This window comes from Dendropsophus ebraccatus, chromosome 9, assembly GCF_027789765.1.
Source record: "Dendropsophus ebraccatus isolate aDenEbr1 chromosome 9, aDenEbr1.pat, whole genome shotgun sequence".
Taxonomy (NCBI): domain Eukaryota; kingdom Metazoa; phylum Chordata; class Amphibia; order Anura; family Hylidae; genus Dendropsophus; species Dendropsophus ebraccatus.
The window spans coordinates 83,261,570-83,286,122 of record NC_091462.1 but is presented as its reverse complement, the minus strand read 5'-3'; the positions used below and the strand labels follow the sequence as shown (position 1 = coordinate 83,286,122).

The following is a 24,553-nucleotide window of genomic DNA, read 5'->3' as shown; positions in this document are numbered from 1 at the left end:
TTTATTTTTTTAGTTTCCCTCCCAGGTCTGCTATCGCCAATAGGAGCGTGAAGATGGGGCGTCTTCAGGTTTAGTGCATAGGGCTGCTGCCCCGTTTGCTGCTGTGATCTGAACTGTAACTATGAGCACTCGTAATGAGCGCTCATAGTTACATGCAGTAGCACTGACAGGGCGGGAGACATTGGCCCCCTTCCTGTCAGTCACTCTTGTCGCCGCAGGAAGGGTTTTCCCTGCGGTCAGAAGTGGCAGCTTTGTCCTTGTGGTGCCAGCGCTCCAGTGACATCACTGGAGCATCGACGCCAGGACAAGGGGAGTGCGGCCTCTTGTGATCGCAGGGAGAACCCTTCCTGCGGCCACAAGAGTGAAGAGATGAGGAGGCGCCCGGACCCAGGTGAGTATAAGTGTTTGTTTTATTGTGTTATATACTATATGGAAGGGGGAGCACACAGGGGTCTGTTTAACTGGGGGAACGCACATCGGGGGTCTATATAAATGGGAGGAGCACACAGGGGGGCTATATAACAGGGGGAGCACACAGGGGTCTGTTTAACTGGGGGAGCTCACATCGGGGGTCTATATAAATGGGGGGAACACAGAGGGGGGCTTTATAACAGGGGAAGCACGCAGGGGGGCTATAGACTACTCGGGCTTCACAGAGGGGTCTATATACTACTGGGGTCAGCACACAGGGGGTCTATATACTACTTGGGGCAGCAAAATGGGGTCTATATACAACTTGGAGAGCACACAGGAGGTCTATATCCAAGTGGGGGAGCACACAGGGGGGCTATATACTACTGGGGGACCACACAGGGGTCTATATACTACTGGTGGGGCACACAGGCAGGGCCATATTTACCACTAGGCACCCGTGGTCTGGTGCCTAGGGCAGCACCTTGCAGGGGGACAGGGGGACAGAAAAAACAAATTTTTTTGTTTTTATTTTTTTAGTTTCCCTCCCAGGTCTGCTATCACCAATAGGAGCGTGAAGATGGGGCGTCTTCAGGTTTAGTGCCTAGGGCAGCAGCAGCTGTTAATACAGCCCTGCACACAGGGGGTCTATATACTACTGGGAGAATATACAGGGGGTCTATATACTACTTGTGAGGCACACAGGTGGTCTATATATAACTGGGGGAGCACACAGGGGTCTGTATACTACTGGGGCAGCATACAAGGGGTCTATATAATACTGGTGGGGCACACAGGGGGTCTATATACTACTGGGGGAACCACACAGGCGGTTTATATACTACTGGAGGAGCACACAGGGGTCTATATCCAAGTGGAGCCCACAGGAGGTCTATATCCAAGTGGGGGAGCACACAGGGGGGCTAAATACCCCTGAGGGAGCACACAGGGGGCCTATATACTTGTGGGGGAGCACACATGGGGTATATACAACTGGGGGCAGCACACAGGGGGTCTATATACAACTGGGGTAGCACACAGGAGGTCTATATACTTCTGGGGGAGCACACAGGGGGCTATAGATAACTGGGGGAACACACGGGGTCTATATACTACTGGGGGAAGCAAATAAGGGGTATATACTACTGGGGGCAGGACACAAGGGGTATATACTATTGGGAGCAGCACACAAGGAGTATATATTACTGGCGGTAGCGCACAAGGCGTATATACTACTGGGGGCAACTCACAGCGGTCTATTGTTTTGGAACGCGTGTCGAGGGGGGGGGCCCAGACATAACTTCGCTTGGGGCCCCAGAAATGCCAAGACCACCCCTGCTTGTACTTCCCAACAACTTTGTCCTTGACTTGTTTAGAGATCTCCATGGTCTTCATGGTGTTGTGGTTAGTGATGATTACTGCTTAAAGTGTAACTATCATTATAAAAAGAACTTTTGACACATCAGAGAGACATGTCAAAAGTTCTGATCGGTCCAGGTCTGAATGTTTACACCTGTAACTATCAGGAGAAGGAGCCAAGAGAAGTCCGCGCTCAGCGTGACCCTCTCACTGTTCTGTGTTATGTGAGGAGTCAGACTGTTCACACTACGTAAGAGATCCGTCCGGTCTCTGCCCGGATCATCCCGACCGGTACTTAAGTGCCGGCCGGGTGATCTTTCCAGCCGCAGGGTTCTGATGCGGGCGCATCAGCGCGCGCCCGCATCAGAACCTCCCACAGCACATAATGTGTGGACTGACAGGGTTTCCTACGGCCGCAATTCATTGAATTGCGGCCGCAGAAAACTGAAATGTCAGTTATTTGCGGCGCCGCAAGGGATCCCGGTCGGAGCGTATACGATGTGTATACCTTCCGGCCGGGATCTCATAGGACAATAGGCTATGTTCCCCTCCGCACAAAGAATGTCCGTTGTTGCCGATGGCAACAGTGGCCATACTTTTATGTAGTGTGAACATAGCCTAATAATGGAAGTCTATGAGGCTGACAATTTTTAATGACACAGAGCAGGGGGCAAATACTCAGACCTGGACCGATCAAAACTTTTGACACGTCTCTCTGACATAGAGAAAAAAGGCTCCTACAGCATCCGCATTGCAGCAAACGGGAATTTATTCACATATAAGTGTACTGGGGTGCAACGTTTCGACCCAAGCATGGGTCTTTGTCAAGCATACAGATAGGTACACAGGAAGGGTATTAATCAACTACTGGAAAACCATACACCAATGGGGAAAGAGCAGACATCATAGGGGAGGGGGATGATGGGTAGCATACAAAAATTGGACCGGAGTAAGAAATGCATAAAATACATATTGGATGCAAAATGCACTGAGTATGTACATAAATCACAGTCAGTCACAATAGATGTGAGCACACGGTGCACAATTCTTTGAGTGAAGAGGCGCGGAGAGAGGAGGTGCGCAAACCTTCCCATACAGCCTACATGACGCTGAGGCTAGCGGGATTCCATGGTGGAGAGTTCTGTCACGGAATTCCGCCTGTTTTACTCCGTGTAAACTGGCCCTAATAAATAGATGTAGGAGATTCAGTGTCACAAAGGTGATAAGCCCGTGTTGGGGGGTCCACCACCACACCACCCAAGGACACACTGATGGGATCCCATACTGAAAGTGGTAAAGGCAGCCATAATATACATGTCTAGGTAGTAGTCTAGCCGGTGCACACCACAGGTAAGGATTACGTGACACGCCAAACAGTTGCTGCGACAGAACATTTATTGAAGGACATGACAATACAAGAGAGAGAAATCGTAGACACATAGTAAGACCGAGGCCGTACTCCGAGGGTCCAGAAGAAACATGAATGGGTAAGTACAGAACAGTCCATGCGCTGTGTGGTTTAGATGTCTAGAAGATCCCACTCCTGCTGGCTGCATAGTGTATCATCCGAAAGAAGAAGGATTACTACAAATAAAATGACAAGAACTCATTAGTATACACATGTATGTTACTGTATGTATAAAGTAACATCATAACCCGAAGTTCCATCCCCATACCATATTCGTCCAGGAATAATATGTAACGGTATAGACAAGTGTATAGGAGACAAAACTGCACACAAAATAAAAGTGTATATACAATTTTACATCAAGTGTAACCTAGAATGATCATACTATACAGACTAGATGTAGCAGTCTTAGGCAAAGAGAGCCCACCAATGCCAGTAAGCAATGTGTGTACCAATAAAGCAAGAAGTAAGTTACATAAATGAACAGTAATTCCTGGAGAGATGGTCCTTATGTGTCCATCAGGGTCTGCAGGTTGGAGAAGGACTAAGGAGAGAATGACAAAGTACCTGCACCATTAAATGAGTTTAAGTTCAAGAGCAAACCAGTCAGTGGTATGAGTGATGAAAATGGACAAACCTTTAGAAAGTACAGTCACTTGTAATTCAGATAAAGAAATTGAAGATATACTTACCACTAGCTGGACGTTGGTGGTTTCTGACTCTGGTTTTTTTCTTGCTTTCCATTCGGTGCTTGTTTTTTTTGCGGATGACAGCTGGGGATCCCTGAGAGAAAAAAGGAGTTTCCTCTGCTGTGGTGGGTTTTCCTCCGTCCTGCGTGGCTTCTTCTGACGCGTCTAATTCTGCCAATGTGAGACCAAACCTTGGGCTGGTCTGTCTAGGTCTGCCTCTGCCTCGGTTTGCATTCTTCTAGAGGTGGACCAGCGGGGCCTCTATTGGATTTTGGCATTTTCTAGCCGAAGACGTGTCCCTTGGCGTAGTCTTTGACGTCACGATGCCATTTGGAAAATTTTATTTTTTCATTGTCCTCACAATGTTTGGAGGTATCAGCCTCACCTTTGCTTTTTATTTCATTCGACTCAGTCGCAGGTAGAGCAGAACCTAGTTGAGCCTCTATAAATGCGATGTTTCGTCTGCAGGTGATAATCTCAGGGTTCAAAAACACCAAATTAAGAAGGATATGGTCAAAACACCCACTCCTCCACCACCTCTTCCATCCCCCCACCTCATTCATCACCACCATCCCCTTCTTCTCCACAACACCCCCTCTTCCAGCACCTCATCCACCACCTCCTCACCCTCCTCCACCACCCCCTCCCCACCATCTCCTCCACCCCCTCCCCACCACCCCTCCCCACCACCTGCTCACCCTCCTCCACCACCCCCTCCCCACCACCCCCTCCCCACCACCACCTACCCACCACCACCTACCCACCACCACCTACCCACCACCACCTACCCACCACTCCCTCCCCACCACCCCCTCCCCACCACCCCCTCCCCACCACCCCCTCCCCACCACCACCTACCCACCACCCCCTCCCCACCACCACCTACCCACCACCACCTACCCACCACCTCCTACCCACCACCCCCTCCCCACCACCACCTACCCACCACCACCTACCCACCACCCCCTTCCCACCACCACCCCCTCCCCACCACCACCTACCCACCACCCCCTCCCCACCACCTCCTCCACCACCCCCTCCCCACCACCTCCTCACCCTCCTCCACCCCCCCCTCCCCACCACCTCCTCACCCTTTTCCACCACCCCCTCCCCACCACCTCCTCCTCCTCCACCACCACCTCCTCACCCTCCTCCACCCCCTCCATCACCCCCTCCTCAAGCACCTCCTCTTTCTCCACCACCTCCTCCATCCCCCCACCTCATCCACCATCTCATTCATCACCACCATCCCCTCCTCCTCCACAACACCCAATCCTCCAGCACCTCATCCACCACCTCCTCACCCTCCTCCACCACCCCCTCCCCACCACCTCCTCCTCCACTACTCCCTCCTCCTCCAGCACCTCGTCCACCACCATCTCCTCCTCCTCCAGCATGTCATCCATCACCCCCTCCTCTTCCACCTCATCCACCACGACCACCGACTCCTCCTCCACCTCATCCACCACCACGACTCCCTCCTCTACCATCTCATCCAGCACGACCACCTCCCCCAGCACGACCACCACCTCCAGCACCACCAGCTCATCTACTACCATTACTATCACCTCCACCAGCACCACCTCTCTCTCTACCACAACCCGCCTCACCACCATCACCCACTGCACCAGTACCTCTCGCACCACTTTCACCACAACTCCACCCACCACAAAGTCATCCACCACCACCACCACATCCTCCATCAACATTATCAAATCCTCCACCACCACCGCCATCTCCTCTTCCACCAATATTGACAAATCCACCTCTGCTCCTCGCTTTCCTCGCTTTCTTTTTTTTTCTCGCTTTTCTCTCTCCTACAAGTAAAGAAAAACAGTCAGGACTCAATGAGCTTTAGAGATGCAAAAATTAACATTAGACAGTGGTGGATACGGGAGCAATGGGACATTCTCACATAACGGACCTGTCCTTAAAGGTGTTATACAGTGTTAGAAAACATGGCCACTTTCTTCCAGAGGCAACACTGCTCTTGACCTAGTTTGGGTGTAGGTTTTGCAACTCGGTTCCATTGAAGTGATTAGAGCATAATTGCAAACCACACCTGAACTGGAGACAAGAGTGGTGCTGTCTCTGGAAGAAAGTGGCCATGTTTTTCTAATACTGTATAACACCTTAAAAGGTTAGAAAAACATGACTTTCTTCTAAAAACAGCACAACTCTTGTCCTTAGTTTGGATGTGGTATTGCAGCTTAGTTCTATTAAAGTAAATGAAGCTGAATTGTAATACCACACACAACCTGAGGACAGGGGTGACACTGTTATTCCAGGAAAGTCTTCTAATCCTGGATAACCCCTTTAACTTGTACCTGCACCTAAGAATATGGATAAATCCATTACCACAACTCCTTCACTTATACCAGGGGTCGGGAACCTGTGGCCCTCCAGCTGTTGCAAAACTACAATTCCCATCATGGCTGGAGAGCCAAAGGCAAAGATGTCAGAGATCAGCCTTCCCCTCCTTATATAATGATCTCTGCACAGGCCACAGAACATGCTTAGTAAACTATCCTACAGATGTGAATATCGTGTCTATGAAGCTTACAATAAAGCATATGACTAAATATTGGTAAAAACAGTTTAGAAAGATGGCTGCCCCCATAGTAATGTACCAGTAATGAGATCATCAAAATGACATTAACTTTTGTGGGGCTGCTGCATTGTATAATGCCCTGAATTGTATATTTATTGTTTATTTTGGGCCCCCTACCAAGGGGAGCTCACGACAAATGGCCTTACCAGACACATTGTACATCTATAGTAAAGGGGGATTCCAACATCATCCAATAAAATATAGCTGTAGGTATCAGGATAGAGGGGTAATCACATCATATAAAATATAGTATATACCTGTAGGGATCAGGATAGAGGGGTAACCCTATCATATATAATATAGTATATATCTGTAGGGATCAGGATAGAGGGGTAACCACATCATATAAAATATAGTATATACCTGTAGGGATCAGGATAGAGGGGTAATCACATCATATAAAATATAGTATATACCTGCAGGGATCAGGATAGAGGGGTTACCCTATCATATATAATATAGTATATACCTGTAGGGATCAGGATAGAGGGGTAACCACATCATATAAAATATAGTATATACCTGTAGGGATCAGGATAGAGGGGTTACCCTATCATATATAATATAGTATATACCTGTAGGGATCAGGATATTCTAGCAACAGTTTCATCCTATTATTATAGAAGAGAAGGGAGGACACAGCAGACTTACCTTCACCAATAACGTTAGCCTTGAAGAGTAACTTCTAGAGCTCTGCAGCTGCTTATATACTGTGTGTGATGTCATCATGAGCAGTACAGGAGCCATGCGTGATGTCATCGTGTGCAGGTGAGGTGACAACAATAACCAGTGATGTCATCGTGTGCAGGTGAGGGGACAACAATAACCAGTGATGTCATCGTGTGCAGGGGAGGGGGCCACAATAACTGGTGTAAAGTAGAGCTGGCTCAGTTGCCCCTAGCAACCAATTAGATTCCACCTTTCATTTTCCAAGAAATTAAGGTGAAGAATGAAGTTGAATCTGATTGGTTGCTAGGGGCAACTGAGCCGGCTCTACTTTACACCTCTCTGATAAATCTCCCTAGTTATTTCCAATGAGAAAAGATGTAAAATAGGGTTTTAATTCATTTTATAAGTATGTACATGATGTACAGGATGTGTCAGTAGTGTATAGTCCCCAATATTGGCCATCTCCATGTAACTCCACTAGATCCCATCCTATGGCTCTCAGCAGTGTGTGACCTCCTCTGTATATGCTTTACACTTGTTCAGGACCCGACCACCAGGGGGCACTATGTTCCTTCCCAGAGCTTCCCACCATCAGGGAAAGAATAAAAGAAAGAACAAAAAAGTTTTTCATGGTGGCTGGTGGTAGTGGGCGGGGCCATGATCGCGGGGGCGGGGGCATGATCGCGGGGGCGGGGCCACAGTCCCGTCTGGGAGTGGGTATGGAGCAGTCCCTTGTGCCAGTGATAGAGCAGGCAGCACAGCTCATAGCTTACCAGCATCACTACTGAAGCCAAGAGCTGGGAGAGCTGCCCCCTGCCCTGCATGAGAAGATGGAGCGCCCCCTCCTGCCTGGGCCTGAAGGAGACCACCACCATCTGGCATGTCCTAGGTAAGGAAAATGGGGGCCCCCCGCAGGTGGAGGGGAGCTGGGGGCATCCACTAGGCCTAAACAGCATCTGAGTGGGATGTTTATTATGAAATATACAATATCCCATCTCCTCTGCACAATTCATGGCCCAGTTAGCAATATTGTGAGAGGGAGGGGATTCTTTACCTGTACTGCCCCATCCACCCTGTACTGGTGCCCATATATGTAGGGGTGGGGGAGCTCTATATAGGCAGCAAGCCCTGAACAGTACATGTGGGTTGGGGGGCACTGTAACATACAGGATCCCTTATAGTGGAGAGCAGTGGGGGGAGCATGCATGTGCTCATTGTGGAGAGGGCTGGGGGAGCGTGCATGTGCTTATAGTGGAGAGGGGTGGGGGAGCGTGCATGTGCTTATAGTGGAGAGGGGTGGGGGGAGCGTGCAGGTGCTTATAGTGGAGAGGGGTGGGGGGAGAGTCCATGTGCTTAAAGTGGAGAGGGTTGGGGGAGCGTACATGTGCTTATAATGGAGAGGGGTGGGGGGAGAGTGCCTGTGCTTATAATGGAGAGGGGTGGGGGGAGAGTGCATGTGCTTATAATGGAGAGGGGTGGAGGAGCGTGCATGTGCTTATAATGGAGAGGGGTGGAAGAGCGTGCATGTGCTTAAAATAGGGTGGAGGAGCGTGCATGTGCTTATAGTGGAGAGGGGTGGGGGGAGCGTGCATGTGCTTATAATGGAGAGGGGTGGAGGAGCGTGCATGTTCTTATAATGGAGAGGGGTGGAGGAGCGTGCATGTGCTTATAATAGGGTGAGGGGAGCGTCCACATGGTAAAAATAGGGTGGGGGAGCGTGCATGTGCTGATAGTGGAGAGAAGTGAGGGAGCGTGCATGTGCTTATAGTGGAGAAAAGTGGGGGGACGTGCATGTGCTTATAGTGGAGAGAAGTGGGGGGCGTGCATGTGCTTATAGTGGAGAGAGGTTGGGGAGCGTGCATGTGCTTATAGTGGAGAGAGGTTGGGGAGCGTGCATATGCTTATAGTGGAGAGAAGAGGGGGAGCGTGCATGTGCTTATAGTGGAGAGGGCTGAGGGAGCGTGCATGTGCTGATAGTGGAGAGGGCTGGGGAGCATGCATGTGCATATAGTGGAGAGGGGTGGGGGGAGCGTGCATGTGCTTATAATGGAGAGGGGTGGGGGAGCTTACATGTGCTTATAATGGAGAGGGGTGAAGGAGCATGCATAGGCTTATAATGGACAGGGGTGGGGGAGCGTGCATGTGCTTATAGGGGAGAGGGGTGGGGGAGTGTGCATGCGCTTATAGTGGAGAGAAGTGGGGGAGCGTGCATGTGCGTATAGTGGAGAGAGGTTGGGGAGTGTGCATGTGCTTATAGTGGAGAGAAGTGGGGGAGTGTGTATGCGCTTATAGTGGAGAAAAGTGGGGGAGCGTGCATGTGCTTATAGTGGAGAGAGGTTGGGGAGCGTGCATGTGCTTATAGTGGAGAGAAGTGGGGGAGCGCGTGCATGTGCTTATAGTGGAGAGGGGTGGGGGAGCATGCATGTGCTTATAGTGGAGAGGGGTGGGGGAGCGCGTGCATGTGCTTATAGTGGAGAGGGGTGGGGGAGCATGTATGTGCTTATAGTGGAGAGGGATGGGGGAGCGTGCATGAGCTTATAATGGAGAGGGGTGGGGAGCGTGCATGTGCTTATAATGGAGAGGGGTGGGGGTGCGTGCATGTGCTTATAGTGGAGAGGGGTGGGGGGGCGCGTGCATGTGCTTATAGTGGAGAGGGGTGCGTGCATGTGCTTATAATAGGGTGGGGGGAGCGTCCACGTGCTAAAAATAGGGTTGGGGAGCGTGCATGTGCTTTTAGTGGAGAGGGGTGGGGGAGCGTGTGCATGTGCTTATAGTGGAGAGGAGTGGGGGAGCATGCATGTGCTTATAGTGGAGAGAGGGTGGGGAGCGTGCAAGTGCTTATAGTGGAGAGAAGTGGGGGAGCGCGTGCATGTGCTTATAGTGGAGAGGGGTGGGGGAGCATGCATGTGCTTATAGTGGAGAGGGGTGGGGGAGCGCGTGCATGTGCTTATAGTGGAGAGGGGTGGGGGAGCATGCATGTGCTTATAGTGGAGAGGGATGGGGGAGCATGCATGAGCTTATAATGGAGAGGGGTGGGGGAGCGTGCATGTGCTTATAATGGAGAGGGGTGGGGGTGCGTGCATGTGCTTATAGTGGAGAGGGGTGGGGGGCGCGTGCAGGTGCTTATAGTGGAGAGGGGTGCGTGCATGTGCTTATAATAGGGTGGGGGGAGCGTCCACGTGCTAAAAATAGGGTGGGGGAGCATGCATGTGCTTTTAGTGGAGAGGGCTGGGGCGCATGCATGTGCTTATAATGGAGAGGGGTGGGGGGAGCGTGCATGTGCTTATAATGGAGAGGGGTGGAGGAGTGAGCATGTCCTTATTATAGGGTGGGGAACGTGCATGTGCTTATAGTGGAGAGGGATGAAGGGAGCGTGCATGTGCTTATAATAGTGTGGAGGGAGCCTGCATCATGTGCTTATAGTGAAGAGGGGTGGAGGGAGCGTGCATGTGCTTATAGTGGAGACGGGTGGGGTAGCGTGCATGAGCTTATAGTGGAGAGGGGTGGGGGAGCGTGCATGTGCTTATAGTGGAGAGGGATGAGGGAGCGTGCATGTACTTATAATGGGGAGGGGTGAGGGAGCGTGCATGAGCTTATAATGGGGAGGGGTGGGGGAGCGTGCATGTGCTTATAGTGGAGAGGGGGGAGCGTGCATGTGCTTATAGTGGAGATGGGTGAGGGAGCGTGCATGTGCTTATAGTGGAGAGGGGTGGGGAGCGTGCCTATGCTTATAGTGATGATGGCTGGGGGAGCGTGCATGTGCCTATAGTGGAGAGAGGTGGGGGGAGCGTGCATGCACTTATAGTGGACATGGGTGGGGGAGCATGCATGTGCTTATAGTGGAGAGGGATGAGGGAGCGTGCATGTGCTTATAGTGGAAAGGGATGAGGGAGCGTGCATGTGCTTATAGTAGAGAGGGGTGGGGGGAGCGTGCATGTGCTTATAGTGGAGAGGGATGAGGGAGCGTGCATGTGCTTATAGTAGAGAGGGGTGGGGGGAGCGTGCATGTGCTTATAGTGGAGAGGGATGAGGGAGCGTGCATGTGCTTATAGTAGAGAGGGGTGGGGGGAGCGTGCATGTGCTTATAGTGGAGAGGGATGAGGGAGCGTGCATGTGCCTATAGTAGAGAGGGGTGGGAGGAGCGTGCATGTGCTTATAGTAGAGAGGGGTGGGGGAGTGTGCATGTGCTTATAGTAGAGAGGGGTGGGGGAGCGTGCATGTGCTTATAGTAGAGAGGGGTGGGAGGAGCGTGCATGTGCTTATAGTAGAGAGGGGTGGGGGGAGTGGCCTTCAGTCTCCTCTCTTCTCCCTGAGAACACGACATGACCGGCCCTTCTCTCCCTCCAGATGTGCTGTAGGAAGGAGACTAGGAGGCCGCCATATATATGAGGTCGGTCAGTCCCCCTGGGTGATGTTTATCTGCTGTGTGTGGTGGGATTGATAAGGGAATCCTATGTGATTTATCATGTCATCTGTATACTCTGTCCTTCTCAGTGCAGCTGTATATATAAGTCGTGCGGCTGTTCCTTCTGTGCCGGGTGCCTCCCCTACACGGCCGTGTTATCTGCACACGGAAGCGCCAAGCACAAGATCTGCAAGAAATGTCACAACGTTATTAGCAAGTGAGTATAAGACCTGGAGAGACGGGGTTCTGGGCAATGGCGGTTATATTATAGGGGTGGTGGGGTCATCTAGGCTGTTATATTATAGGGGTGGTGGGGTCATCTAGGCTGTTATATTATAGGGGTGGTGGGGTCATCTAGGCTGTTATATTACAGGGAAGGGTCATCGGGGCTGTTACATTACAGGGGGGAGGGGGGTCATCTGGGCTGTAATATTATGAGGGGGAGGTGTCATCTGGGCTTTTTTTTTGGGGGGGGGGTCATCCAGGCAGTTATATTATGGGGGGGGGGGTGATCCGGGCTGCTATATTATAGGGGGGAGGGGTCGGGGTCATCTGGGCAGTTATATGACCCCGACTGTTATATGATCCCATGCTGGAATATCTTGCTCCTTCCGTTCTCAGGAGATAAGCCGTCAGCAGAGGAGTCTGGCAGCGGCTTTACCTCCCTTCTCCTCATTCAGAGCACATGCACACCTGGCTGAGCCGAGCATGCATGTGTATGGGGGTATTGCCTGTAATGTATGGGCATCTGTAATGTATCTGCACACGTACAGTGATATCATAATCCATTACCATATCTTGTGTCTTCTCTCTCGCTGACAGAGTAGGCCGCGGATCCTTGTCGGTCCAATGACATAATGGCCTCCATAACGCTACCATTCGGACTCCTGTTTAATCATGGCTTGGACTTCGAGTGGAAAGACACATGCTGATCTCATCAATAATCCACAAAGTGAGACTGCTGCCCCATGTCTGCAGAGGCTTTCACCATGATATAGGGGCTTCCTGAGATTTATTGCATTAATGGACCCTCCGCAGGATAGGTTTGTGAGGGTCCATCATCTGGCATCACCAACAGAGCCACAGTGACCAGAGCAGGAAACAGACAGTGCTGTACATACTGTAGTGGCCGTGCTAGGTTACTGCAGCATTAAAGTGAATGAGAACTGAGCTTCAGTAATCCAGCTTGGCCACTACACAATGTGCGGCACTGTCTGCTTCCTGCTCTTTCTATTTTACATGTCAGTGCTGCATCTCTCTGCTGATGCCAAGTGCTGAACCCCCAACAATCAGTTATTGAACTGAACCCGCACTCCCCCAACTGTATATCAGGAGTGAGACCCGATGCTATCAGTAACATCTAAAGTGTTGAGAATTAATGGAAATGACAATAACCCTTTAAACATGTGTTCCGACATGAGGGGGGGCAGGATGCAGCCAGAGCTCCTAGTGAGGAGGTGGGGAGAGGGGCCCGGGGGTGCAGGGAAGGGGGGCCTTGCCTTTCTCCTGCCTGTCAGAATCACGGTCCCCATATAGTAAGCTGGGTGCTAATCCTGCTTACTGTAGGGAGGCTGTAAGTGACATGACTGGCAGGAGTACAGGTAGTGTCAGAGCACAGAACTCAGGGAGGTCGGAGCTGCAGACACCAGTGCATGTCCGGCCTCCTGTGATCTTACTCTGACTGTCCTGATGGTGGCCCTCCACTGATGCCCCGTAGCTGCAGCTATGGCTGCTACTGTGATAGCTACGCCCCAATGTACATCCTTGTCCTAACATTAGTAGTTTGGAATATGAATTGCAGCTGAAACACTTGTAAAGTCTGTTTCTTAGTTGTAATACAGGCTTGGTAGAGCATTCATGTGTTCTGAAAGAGGAAATGATTACTGAATCCTCACTCGCTTTTCCCAATACATAAAGAAAAGAGGCAGGAGTGCTGCACAAATATTGTATTTGGACCGAGCACCTTATTTTTGAATGTACTTAGGCCTACAGCTTATGTAAATACATAAATCTACAACATAGACCTCCACGTCACCGCTTTGCTCTGATTCTGACTGCATGTGGTACTTATGTGACTTTGTATATGTCCCTTTCATTCTTGTAATACACAAAAGTTATTTACGGAAAATATAATAAATATATTTAAAAAAAAAAAACATAGACCTCCACATCTACAGTACAACATATACAGAGTAGCTTCTCTTCGAAAGGAAAAAAGCTTGCTCAAGTAGTCATACTACCACTGTGAGTCACTGACAGTCGCTGACCCTGCCTGTCACTGTCAGGGGTATTCTATACCGGAAATGCGTCATTGATGAATTCTTATGGTGATTCCCATTAATAAACATGCTTCTCTAACAAATAAGTGTTTGTGGAATCTGGAGTGGATGTTGGCAGCGTCTGAAAAAGTCCACCTTTTAGGCCCCCTTGCACTCTCATGTATTCTGTATGGACCTGCAAATGCAGACAGACTGCAGACCTATTTGTTTCTATGGCCGAGATCGCCTATTTTGAATGAAGGGGTCTATGCAACTGTGGATGGTTTTATGTCCTCGGCTATGGATGTGTGCATGAGGCCTTACCCCTGCTACTTCTATTTCCTGATATGATGAGAAACCCCATTTAACTCAAACATTCACAAACCTGCCGCATTTGATTGCTGATGTCTTCCCGTTCCGTGGGGAAGGAGGAGACTGCCCGTGTACCGACTGGAATTCGGGGACTCAGCCTAGGAATTCCAGGCAATACCCAGGCAGTCTCCTCCTTCCCCACGGACCGGGAAGGCATCAGCAATCAAATGTGGCAGGTTCGTGAATGTTCAAGTTCGATCGAACCTAGGATTTCCTGAGGTTCAATCAACTCTAGCCATAACTCCGTGGTCTCTAAATCTCCTACGCCTAACTCCACACAAACTCTGTATCTCCCGATCCTGTGACCTTACAGCCCCGCTCAGAAATGCCCGCTCAGCCAATCAGTGAGTGAGATGGGAAACCTCTGCATTCACTAACTGGCTGAGCAGGTAGTTCCCTGTGGTGTCATGATGACACAGAAACTGGATGATTCTGGAAACCATTGAGCGGTGACACTATGGGGGCTTCAGTTAGTTCATTACTATGTTTCCACCATTCCCTGCTCTCCTTGTTTTTTTACCTTTGCCCGGAGTTTCTCCTTTCTTCATAGACACAGCATGTATTGCTGTGTATGCTGTGTTCTTTTTATAAAAATAAATAAATGCAGAACAAAAATGTATGAACCAAGCCTTAGGTCCTTGCCCAGCTTCCCCTTACAGAGTACAGTTGTTTGTCCCCATAGACAGACTCTATTATCTTCACTCCTCTATCCTGCACTTAGCTCTAGACTAGAGATGGGTGAACCTGGAGCATGCTCGAGTCCATCCGAACCCAAACTTTCGGCGTTTGATTAGCGGTGGCTGCTGAACTTGGATAAAGCCCTAAGGCTATGTGGAAATCATGGATATAGTCATTGGCTGCATCCATGTTTTCCAGACAACCTTAGAGCTTTATCCAAGTTCAGCAGCCCCAAATAATCAAATAACAAATGTTCGGGTTCGGATCGACTCGAACCCGGTTCCTTTGCTCCTCATTCCCTGCTCGCTGTCGCCGATATTCCATGCGGCAGCAGCGAGCGGGTCGACTTCAACGATCAGCCGACATAAATGATGTCAGCTGATCGTTGCCTCCTATTCCACGGGACGATTAGCGGCTGAATACGGCCGATAATCATTCCGTGGAATAGCGCATTAACTATTGTATGAGCTTCCTCATTACGGAAAGGTTGGGCTAGGATATGGGGAACTTACATTTTAAGGCTGGGTACACACGCTGTAAAACACCGGCTGTTCTGTGACCCAGCCGTCGGTGAAGATCATCTCGGCCGGTACTGCAGTACCAGTTGGATGAACTTCATTTGTGCTGAAATGGGATGCGGGTACATCTGTGTGCACCCCCATCCCATTTCACCATAGACAACAATGGAAATTGCGGCCAGAGCTGCACTTTCCATTAGGTGAACTGACAGTCCTGTATGGCCACTATTCAATAAACAGCGGCCACACAAAACTGACATGTCAATTCTTCCTGCGGCTGCTAGGGATCCAGGCCGGAGTGTATACTATGTGTATACACTCCGGCAGGGATTCCATTGACTTCAGTGCAACATAAATTTTCTATTAATCACGGACCTTGTTGCAAATCGGCAACAACGGCCTTGATTAATAGAAAATTTACGTTGTGTAAACTTAGCCTGTGTGAATCTTTTCTCTGCGTACAAATTTTAAGGCGCAACATAAGACATTTCACAGTATAAAACCGTGTCATTTATTACGGCAATAAACTAGCTAACCAATCGTTCATATATTTAATGCATGTGTATTGATAAGCCTTATTCTTTTGATCACATAAACAGCCAATAAGATTCTGCAAACCATAAAAAAGTTTTTCTAGCATTAACTAGATTCCAAGACCTCATTTTGACATTATCTGACAGGGGCTCTATAATATGGTCTTTTTGTTGCTGCATGATTCAGCCCATATAGTGTGGGTTGCACTGTTACGGGTGATGGATGATGGTTACGGGTAATCTGGGAAGTTACGTGCAATCTGACGTGAGTACGGACAACCTGGGGTGGTTACGGGCAACGTGCGGTGGTTTGGGCAACGTGCGGTGGTTACGGGTAATCTGGGGAGGGGTTAGGGGTAATTTGGGAGTAAACTGCAATTTTTACTATAATAAAAAGTGTGTGTTTTATTTTTTTGTATGTCACTTTTTGTACTTTACACATTCATTTTCACTGTATTACTATGATTACTGTGATATTTTCTATCACAGTAATCATAGTTCAGTGACAGAGACCAAATTGGCTGGTTGTGAAGCGCATGCGCACTTCATAACCAGCCAGGACGCCAAAGAGGAAGGAGCTCCAGGATCAGGTAACGTATAAGGGGTAGGGGGAGTGACTGGGGGACGGGGGTGACAGGGGTGTGGGGGGCGACTTGGGGGGTGGGTATACAGATATACTCTGTTCACAGTGATGGCGACGGCCATCTTGGATCTGATGGCCGCCGCGGGGAGGGGGGATAGTGATCAGGGCACTAGGGGGGCTGGTCTGGGGTCTGATTTTATTTATTTCATCTCACCGTGAATCCACGTTGGGGGGAGATGAAATATAGCGGCGGCACCGGCCCGTTAGTGACCGCCGTTTTGGCGGTCACTAAGAGGTTAATAGGGGTCAGCTGCGGGATCGCAGCTGACTCTCATTACCTCCGGGGCTGCAGTCAGATGAGAGCGGGATCGCTATCCCTGCAGCGATCCCGTTCTCATCACAAAGCCCCCTCAAGTCAGGAACGTATATGTACATTCCTACTGCACAGGGCATGTGCAATAGGAACGTATATATACAGATTGCTGACGTGAAGGGGTTAATCAACTACTGGAAAACCATACACCAATGGTGAAAGGGCAGACATCATAGGGGAGGGGGATGATGGGTAGCATACAAAAATGGGACTGGAGTAAGAAATGCATAAAATACATATTGGATGCAAAATGCACTGAGTATGTACATAAATCACAGTCAGTCACAATAGATGTGAGCACATGGTGCACAATTCTTTGAGTGGAGAGGCGCGGAGAGAGGAGGTGCGCAAACCCTCCCATAGACAGCCTACATGACGCTGAGGCTAGCGGGATTCCGCGGTGGAGAGTTCTATCACGGCATTCTGCCTCTTTTACTCCGTGTAAACTGGCCCTAATAAATAGATGTAGGAGATTCAGTGTCACAAAGGTGATAAGCCCGTGTTGGGGGGTCCACCACCACACCACCCAAGGACACACTGATGGGATCCCATACTGAAAGTGGTAAAGGCAGCCATAATATACATGTCTAGGTAGTAGTCTAGCCGGTGCACACCACAGGTAAGGATTACGTGACACGCCAAACAGTTGCTGCGACAGAACATTTATTGAAGGACATGACAATACAAGAGAGAGAAAGCGTAGACACATAGTAAGACAGAGGCCGTACTCCGAGGGTCCAGAGGAAACATGAATGGGTAAGTACAGAACAGTCCATGCGCTGTGTGGTTTGGATGTCTAGAAGATCCCACTCCTGCTGGCTGCATAGTGTATCATCCGAAAGAAGAAGGATTACTAGAAATAAAATGACAAGAACTCATTAGTACACACATGTATGTTACTGTATGTATAAAGTAGCATCATAACCCGAAGTTCCATCCCCATACCATATTCGTCCAGGAATAATATGTAACAGGGTACAGACAAGTGTATAGGAGACAAAACTGCACACAAAATAAAAGTGTATATACAATTTTACATCAAGTGTAACCTAGAATGATCATACTATACAGACTAGATGTAGCAGTCTTAGGCAAAGAGAGCCCACCAATGCCAGTAAGCAATGTGTGTACCAATAAAGCAAGAAGTAAGTTACATAAATGAACAGTAATTCCTGGAGAGATGGTCCTTATGTGTCCATCAGGGTCTGCAGGTTGGAGAAGGACTAAGGAGAGAATGACAAAGTACCTGCACCATTAAATCAGTTAAAGTTCAAGATCAAACCAGTCAGTGGTATGAGTGGTGCAAATGGACAAACCTTTAGAAAGTACAGTCACTTGTAATTCAGATAAAGAAATTGAAGATATACTTACCACTAGCTGGACGTTGGTGGTTTCTGACTCTGGTTTTTTTTTCTTGCTTCCCATTCCTTGCTTGTTTTTTTTGCGGATGACAGCTGGGGATCCCTGAGAGAAAAAAGGAGTTTCCTCTGCTGTGGTGGGATTTCCTCCGTCCTGTGTGGCTTCCTCTGAGGCATCTAATTCTTCCAATGTGAGAAGGCTTGTCTGTCTAGGTCTGCCTCTGCCTCGGTTTGCATTCTTCTAGAGGTGGACCAGCGGGGCCCCTACTGGATTTTGGCATTTGCTAGCAGAAGACGTGTCCCTTGGCGTAGTCTTTGACGTCACGATGCCATTTGGAAAATTTTATTTTTTCATTGTCCTCACAATGTTTGGAGGTATCAGCCTCACCTTTGCTTTTTATTTCATTCGACTCAGTCGCAGGTAGAGCAGAACCTAGTTAAGCCTCTATAAATGTGATGTTTCGTCTGCAGGTGAGATTCTCAGGGTTCAAAAACACCAAATTAAGAAGGATATGGTTAAAACACCCACTCCTCCACCACCTCCTCCTTCCCCCTACCTCATTCATCACCACCATCCCCTCATTCATCACCACCATCCCCTCCTTCTCCACAACACCCCCTCCTCCAGCACCTCATCCACCACCTCCTCACCCTCCTCCACCACCCCCTCCCCACCATCTCTTCCACCACCCCCTCCCCACCACCTCCTCCACCACCACCTCCTTACCCTCCTCCACCACCCCCTCCCCACCACCTCCTCCTCCACCTCCTCACCCTCCTCCACCAACCCCTCCCCACCATCTCTTCCACCACCACCTCCTCCACCACCACCTTCTCCACCACCACCTCCTTACCCTCCTCCACCACCCCCTCCCCACCACCTCCTCCACCACCTCCTCACCCTCCTCCACCACCCGATTTGGCCTCCTAGCTTCTGTCTGTCTGTGTCGGACAGAAGAGGAAGAGGGAGGGAGGCCCACCACCATTTTAATTCTTGCCATGGGGTCATGGTAAAATTATAGGTAGAGTCAGACCGCAAAAAAAACCTCACCTGTATAGTGCAGCAGGTGTTCCATTCACTGCAGGTACAGACATTATCTTACTGTGCTTACAAGGATTCTGTTTCAGTGCTTACAAGGATTCAAGGTATTATACGCATATTTAGTGGAAATTATCAACAACTACCACTAGATGGCAGTACAGCAACAAGCACCCTGAACGTAGACAAGAACTGTTCCCACCTGATGATAATGGATTTGATGGTGCTTCGGGGCCCATAAGAGAGTTGGATATTTTATTATATCCCAACCCTGGCTTGTACTCAGTGGCAGTCTTTGGCACCAAGCACCCCAAGTGATCGCTTGGGGCCCCCAACATCCAGCGCTCAAGACCGCTGGATAGGGCTGCTGCCCCGTTTGCTGCTGTGATCTGAACTGTAACTATGAGCACTCGGAATAAGCGCTCATAGTTACATGCAGTAGCACTGACAGGGCGGGAGACATTGGCCCCCTTCCTGTCAGTCACTCTTGTCGCCGCAGGAAGGGTTTTCCCTGCGGTCAGAAGTGGCAGCTTTGTCCTTGTGGTGCCGGCGCTCCAGTGACATCACTGGAGCATCGACGCCAGGACAAGGGGAGTGCGGCCTCTTGTGATCGCAGGGAGAACCCTTCCTGCGGCCACAAGAGTGAAGAGATGAGGGGTCTATATACAACTTGGAGAGCACACAGGAGGTCTATATCCAAGTGGGGGAGCACACAGGGGGGCTATATACTACTGGGGGAGCACACAGGGGTCTATATACTACTGGTGGGGCACACAGGCAGGGCCGTATTTACCACTAGGCACCCGTGGTCTGGTGCCTAGGGCAGCACCTTGCAGGGGGACAGAAAAAACAAATTTTTTTGTTTTTATTTTTTTAGTTTCCCTCCCAGGTCTGCTATCGCCAATAGGAGCGTGAAGTTGGGGCGTCTTCAGGTTTAGTGCATAGGGCTGCTGCCCCGTTTGCTGCTGTGATCTGAACTGTAACTATGAGCACTCGTAATGAGCGCTCATAGTTACATGCAGTAGCACTGACAGGGCGGGAGACATTGGCCCCCTTCCTGTCAGTCACTCTTGTCGCCGCAGGAAGGGTTTTCCCTGCGGTCAGAAGTGGCAGCTTTGTCCTTGTGGTGCCGGCGCTCCAGTGACATCACTGGAGCATCGACGCCAGGACAAGGGGAGTGCGGCCTCTTGTGATCGCAGGGAGAACCCTTCCTGCGGCCACAAGAGTGAAGAGATGAGGAGGCGCCCGGACCCAGGTGAGTATAAGTGTTTGTTTTATTGTGTTATATACTATATGGGAGGGGGAGCACACAGGGGTCTGTTTAACTGGGGGAACGCACATCGGGGGTCTATATAAATGGGGGGAGCACACAGGGGGGCTATATAACAGGGGGAGCACACAGGGGTCTGTTTAACTGGGGGAGCTCACATCGGGGGTCTATATAAATGGGGGGAACACAGAGGGGGGCTTTATAACAGGGGAAGCACGCAGGGGGGCTATAGACTACTCGGGCTTCACAGAGGGGTCTATATACTACTGGGGTCAGCACACAGGGGGTCTATATACTACTTGGGGCAGCAAAATGGGGTCTATATACAACTTGGAGAGCACACAGGAGATCTATATCCAAGTGGGGGAGCACACAGGGGGGCTATATACTACTGGGGGACCACACAGGGGTCTATATACTACTGGTGGGGCACACAGGCAGGGCCGTATTTACCACTAGGCACCCGTTGTCTGGTGCCTAGGGCAGCACCTTGCAGGGGGACAGGGGGACAGAAAAAACTAATTTTTTTGTTTTTATTTTTTTAGTTTCCCTCCCAGGTCTGCTATCGCCAATAGGAGCGTGAAGATGGGGCGTCTTCAGGTTTAGTGCCTAGGGCAGCAGCAGCTGTTAATACAGCCCTGCACACAGGGGGTCTATATACTACTGGGAGAATATACAGGGGGTCTATATACTACTTGTGAGGCACACAGGTGGTCTATATATAACTGGGGGAGCACACAGGGGTCTGTATACTACTGGGGCAGCATACAAGGGGTCTATATAATACTGGTGGGGCACACAGGGGGTCTATATACTACTGGGGGAACCACACAGGGGGATTATATACTACTGGAGGAGCACACAGGAGTCTATATCCAAGTGGGGGAGCCCACAGGAGGTCTATATCCAAGTGGGGGAGCACACAGGGGGGCTAAATACCCCTGAGGGAGCACACAGGGGGCCTATATACTTGTGGGGGAGCACACATGGGGTATATACAACTGGGGGCAGCACACAGGGGGTCTATATACAACTGGGGTAGCACACAGGAGGTCTATATACTTCTGGGGGAGCACACAGGGGGCTATAGATAACTGGGGGAACACACGGGGTCTATATACTACTGTGGAAGCAAACAAGGGGTATATACTACTGGGGGCAGGACACAAGGGGTATATACTATTGGGGGCAGCACACAAGGAGTATATATTACTGGCGGTAGCGCACAAGGCATATATACAACTGGGGGCAACTCACAGCGGTCTATTGTTTTGGAACGCGTGTCGAGGGGGGGGGGCCCCAGACATAACTTCGCTTGGGGCCCCAGAAATGCCAAGACCACCCCTGCTTGTACTTCCCAACAACTTTGTCCCTGACTTGTTTAGAGATCTCCATGGTCTTCATGGTGTTGTGGTTAGTGATGATTACTGCTTAAAGTGTAACTATCATTATAAAAAGAACTTTTGACACATCAGAGAGACATGTCAAAAGTTCTGATCGGTCCAGGTCTGAATGTTTACACCTGTAACTATCAGGAGAAGGAGCCAAGAGAAGTCCGCGCTCAGCGTGACCCTCTCACTGTTCTGTGTTATGTGAGGAGTCAGACTGTTCACACTACGTAAGAGATCCGTCCGGTCTCTGCCTGGATCATCCCGACCGGTACTTAAGTGCCGGCCGGGTGATCTTTCCAGCCGCAGGGTTCTGATGCGGGCGCATCAGCGCGCGCCCGCATCAGAACCTCCCACAGCACATAATGTGTGGACTGACAGGGTTTCCTACGGCCGCAATTCATTGAATTGCGGCCGCAGAAAACTGAAATGTCAGTTATTTGCGGCGCCGCAAGGGATCCCGGTCGGAGCGTATACGATGTTTATACCTTCCGGCCGGGATCTCATAGGACAATAGGCTATGTTCCCCTCCGCACAAAGTATGTCCGTTGTTGCCGATGGCAACAGTGGCCATACTTTTATGTAGTGTGAACATAGCCTAATAATGGAAGTCTATGAGGCTGACAATTTTTAATGACACAGAGCAGGGGGCAAATACTCAGACCTGGACCGATCAAAACTTTTGACACGTCTCTCTGACATAGAGAAGAAAGGCTCCTACAGCATCCGCATTGCAGCAAACGGGAATTTATTCACATATAAGTGTACTGGGGTGCAACGTTTCGACCCAAGCATGGGTCTTTGTCAAGCATACAGATAGGTACACAGGAAGGGTATTAATCAACTACTGGAAAACCATACACCAATGGGGAAAGAGCAGACATCATAGGGGAGGGGGATGATGGGTAGCATACAAAAATGGGACTTGAGTAAGAAATGCATAAAATACATATTGGATGCAAAATGCACTGAGTATGTACATAAATCACAGTCAGTCACAATAGATGTGAGCACACGGTGCACAATTCTTTGAGTGGAGAGGCGCGGAGAGAGGAGGTGCGCAAACCTTCCCATACAGCCTACATGACGCTGAGGCTAGCGGGATTCCGCGGTGGAGAGTTCTGTCACGGAATTCCGCCTGTTTTACTCCGTGTAAACTGGCCCTAATAAATAGATGTAGGAGATTCAGTGTCACAAAGGTGATAAGCCCGTGTTGGGGGGTCCACCACCACACCACCCAAGGACACACTGATGGGATCCCATACTGAAAGTGGTAAAGGCAGCCATAATATATATGTCTAGGTAGTAGTCTAGCCGGTGCACACTACAGGTAAGGATTACGTGACACGCCAAACAGTTGCTGCGACAGAACATTTATTGAAGGACATGACAATACAAGAGAGAGAAATCGTAGACACATAGTAAGACCGAGGCCGTACTCCGAGGGTCCAGAGGAAACATGAATGGGTAAGTACAGAACAGTCCATGCGCTGTGTGGTTTGGATGTCTAGAAGATCCCACTCCTGCTGGCTGCATAGTGTATCATCCGAAAGAAGAAGGATTACTACAAATAAAATGACAAGAACTCATTAGTATACACATGTATGTTACTGTATGTATAAAGTAACATCATAACCCGAAGTTCCATCCCCACACCATATTCGTCCAGGAATAATATGTAACCGGGTACAGACAAGTGTATAGGAGACAAAACTGCACACAAAATAAAAGTGTATATACAATTTTACATCAAGTGTAACCTAGAATGATCATACTATACAGACTAGATGTAGCAGGCAAAGAGAGCCCACCAATGCCGGTAAGCAATGTGTGTACCAATAAAGCAAGAAGTAAGTTACATAAATGAACAGTAATTCCTGGAGAGATGGTCCTTATGTGTCCATCAGGGTCTGCAGGTTGGAGAAGGACTAAGGAGAGAATGACAAAGTACCTGCACCATTAAATGAGTTTAAGTTCAAGAGCAAACCAGTCAGTGGTATGAGTGATGAAAATGGACAAACCTTTAGAAAGTACAGTCACTTGTAATTCAGATAAAGAAATTGAAGATATACTTACCACTAGCTGGACGTTGGTGGTTTCTGACTCTGGTTTTTTTTTCTTGCTTCCCATTCCTTGCTTGTTTTTTTTGCGGATGACAGCTGGGGATCCCTGAGAGAAAAAAGGAGTTTCCTCTGCTGTGGTGGGTTTTCCTCCGTCCTGCGTGGCTTCTTCTGACGCGTCTAATTCTGCCAATGTGAGACCAAACCTTGGGCTGGTCTGTCTATGTCTGTCCCCGGCCTCGGTTTGCATTCTTCTAGAGGTGGACCAGCGGGGCCTCTACTGGATTTTGGCATTTTCTAGCCGAAGACGTGTCCCTTGGCGTAGTCTTTGACGTCACGATGCCATTTGGAAAATTTTATTTTTTCATTGTCCTCACAATGTTTGGAGGTATCAGCCTCACCTTTGCTTTTTATTTCATTTGACTCAGTCGCAGGTAGAGCAGAACCTAGTTGAGCCTCTATAAATGCGATGTTTCGTCTGCAGGTGATAATCTCAGGGTTCAAAAACAGCAAATTAAGAAGGATATGGTCAAAACACCCACTCCTCCACCACCTCTTCCATCCCCCCACC

The 24,553-nt window shown here is 49.5% G+C and overlaps 1 protein-coding gene and 1 long non-coding RNA gene across 2 annotated transcripts; one reads left to right on the top strand and one right to left on the bottom strand.

Moving 5' to 3' along the window:
• Positions 1–5,099: 5,099 nt before the first annotated feature.
• LOC138801804 (uncharacterized) lies at positions 5,100–7,359 on the bottom strand. The gene is made up of 2 exons (XM_069984903.1): positions 7,130–7,359; positions 5,100–5,684 (listed from the first exon to the last, which is right to left on the bottom strand). Exons 1-2 carry the CDS (start codon positions 7,235–7,237, stop codon positions 5,100–5,102), a joined length of 693 nt encoding a protein of 230 aa, XP_069841004.1. The 5' UTR covers positions 7,238–7,359.
• Positions 7,360–7,850: 491 nt separating this feature from the next.
• LOC138802232 (uncharacterized) lies at positions 7,851–12,967 on the top strand. Its single transcript, XR_011364709.1, has 3 exons — positions 7,851–8,036; positions 11,642–11,769; positions 12,375–12,967. It is a non-coding gene; the product is annotated as an uncharacterized lncRNA (long non-coding RNA).
• The last annotated feature ends 11,586 nt before the right edge of the window (positions 12,968–24,553 follow it).

Excerpts from the sequence above, each read along its gene's own strand:
- LOC138801804 (XM_069984903.1), bottom strand. The coding sequence starts at position 7,237 with ATGACATCACGCATGGCTCCTGTACTGCTCATGATGACATCACACACA. Across the intron at positions 5,685-7,129 it reads GGCTAACGTTATTGGTGAAG|GAGAGAGAAAAGCGAGAAAA; the intron begins GTAAGTCTGCTG and ends CTTTACTTGTAG.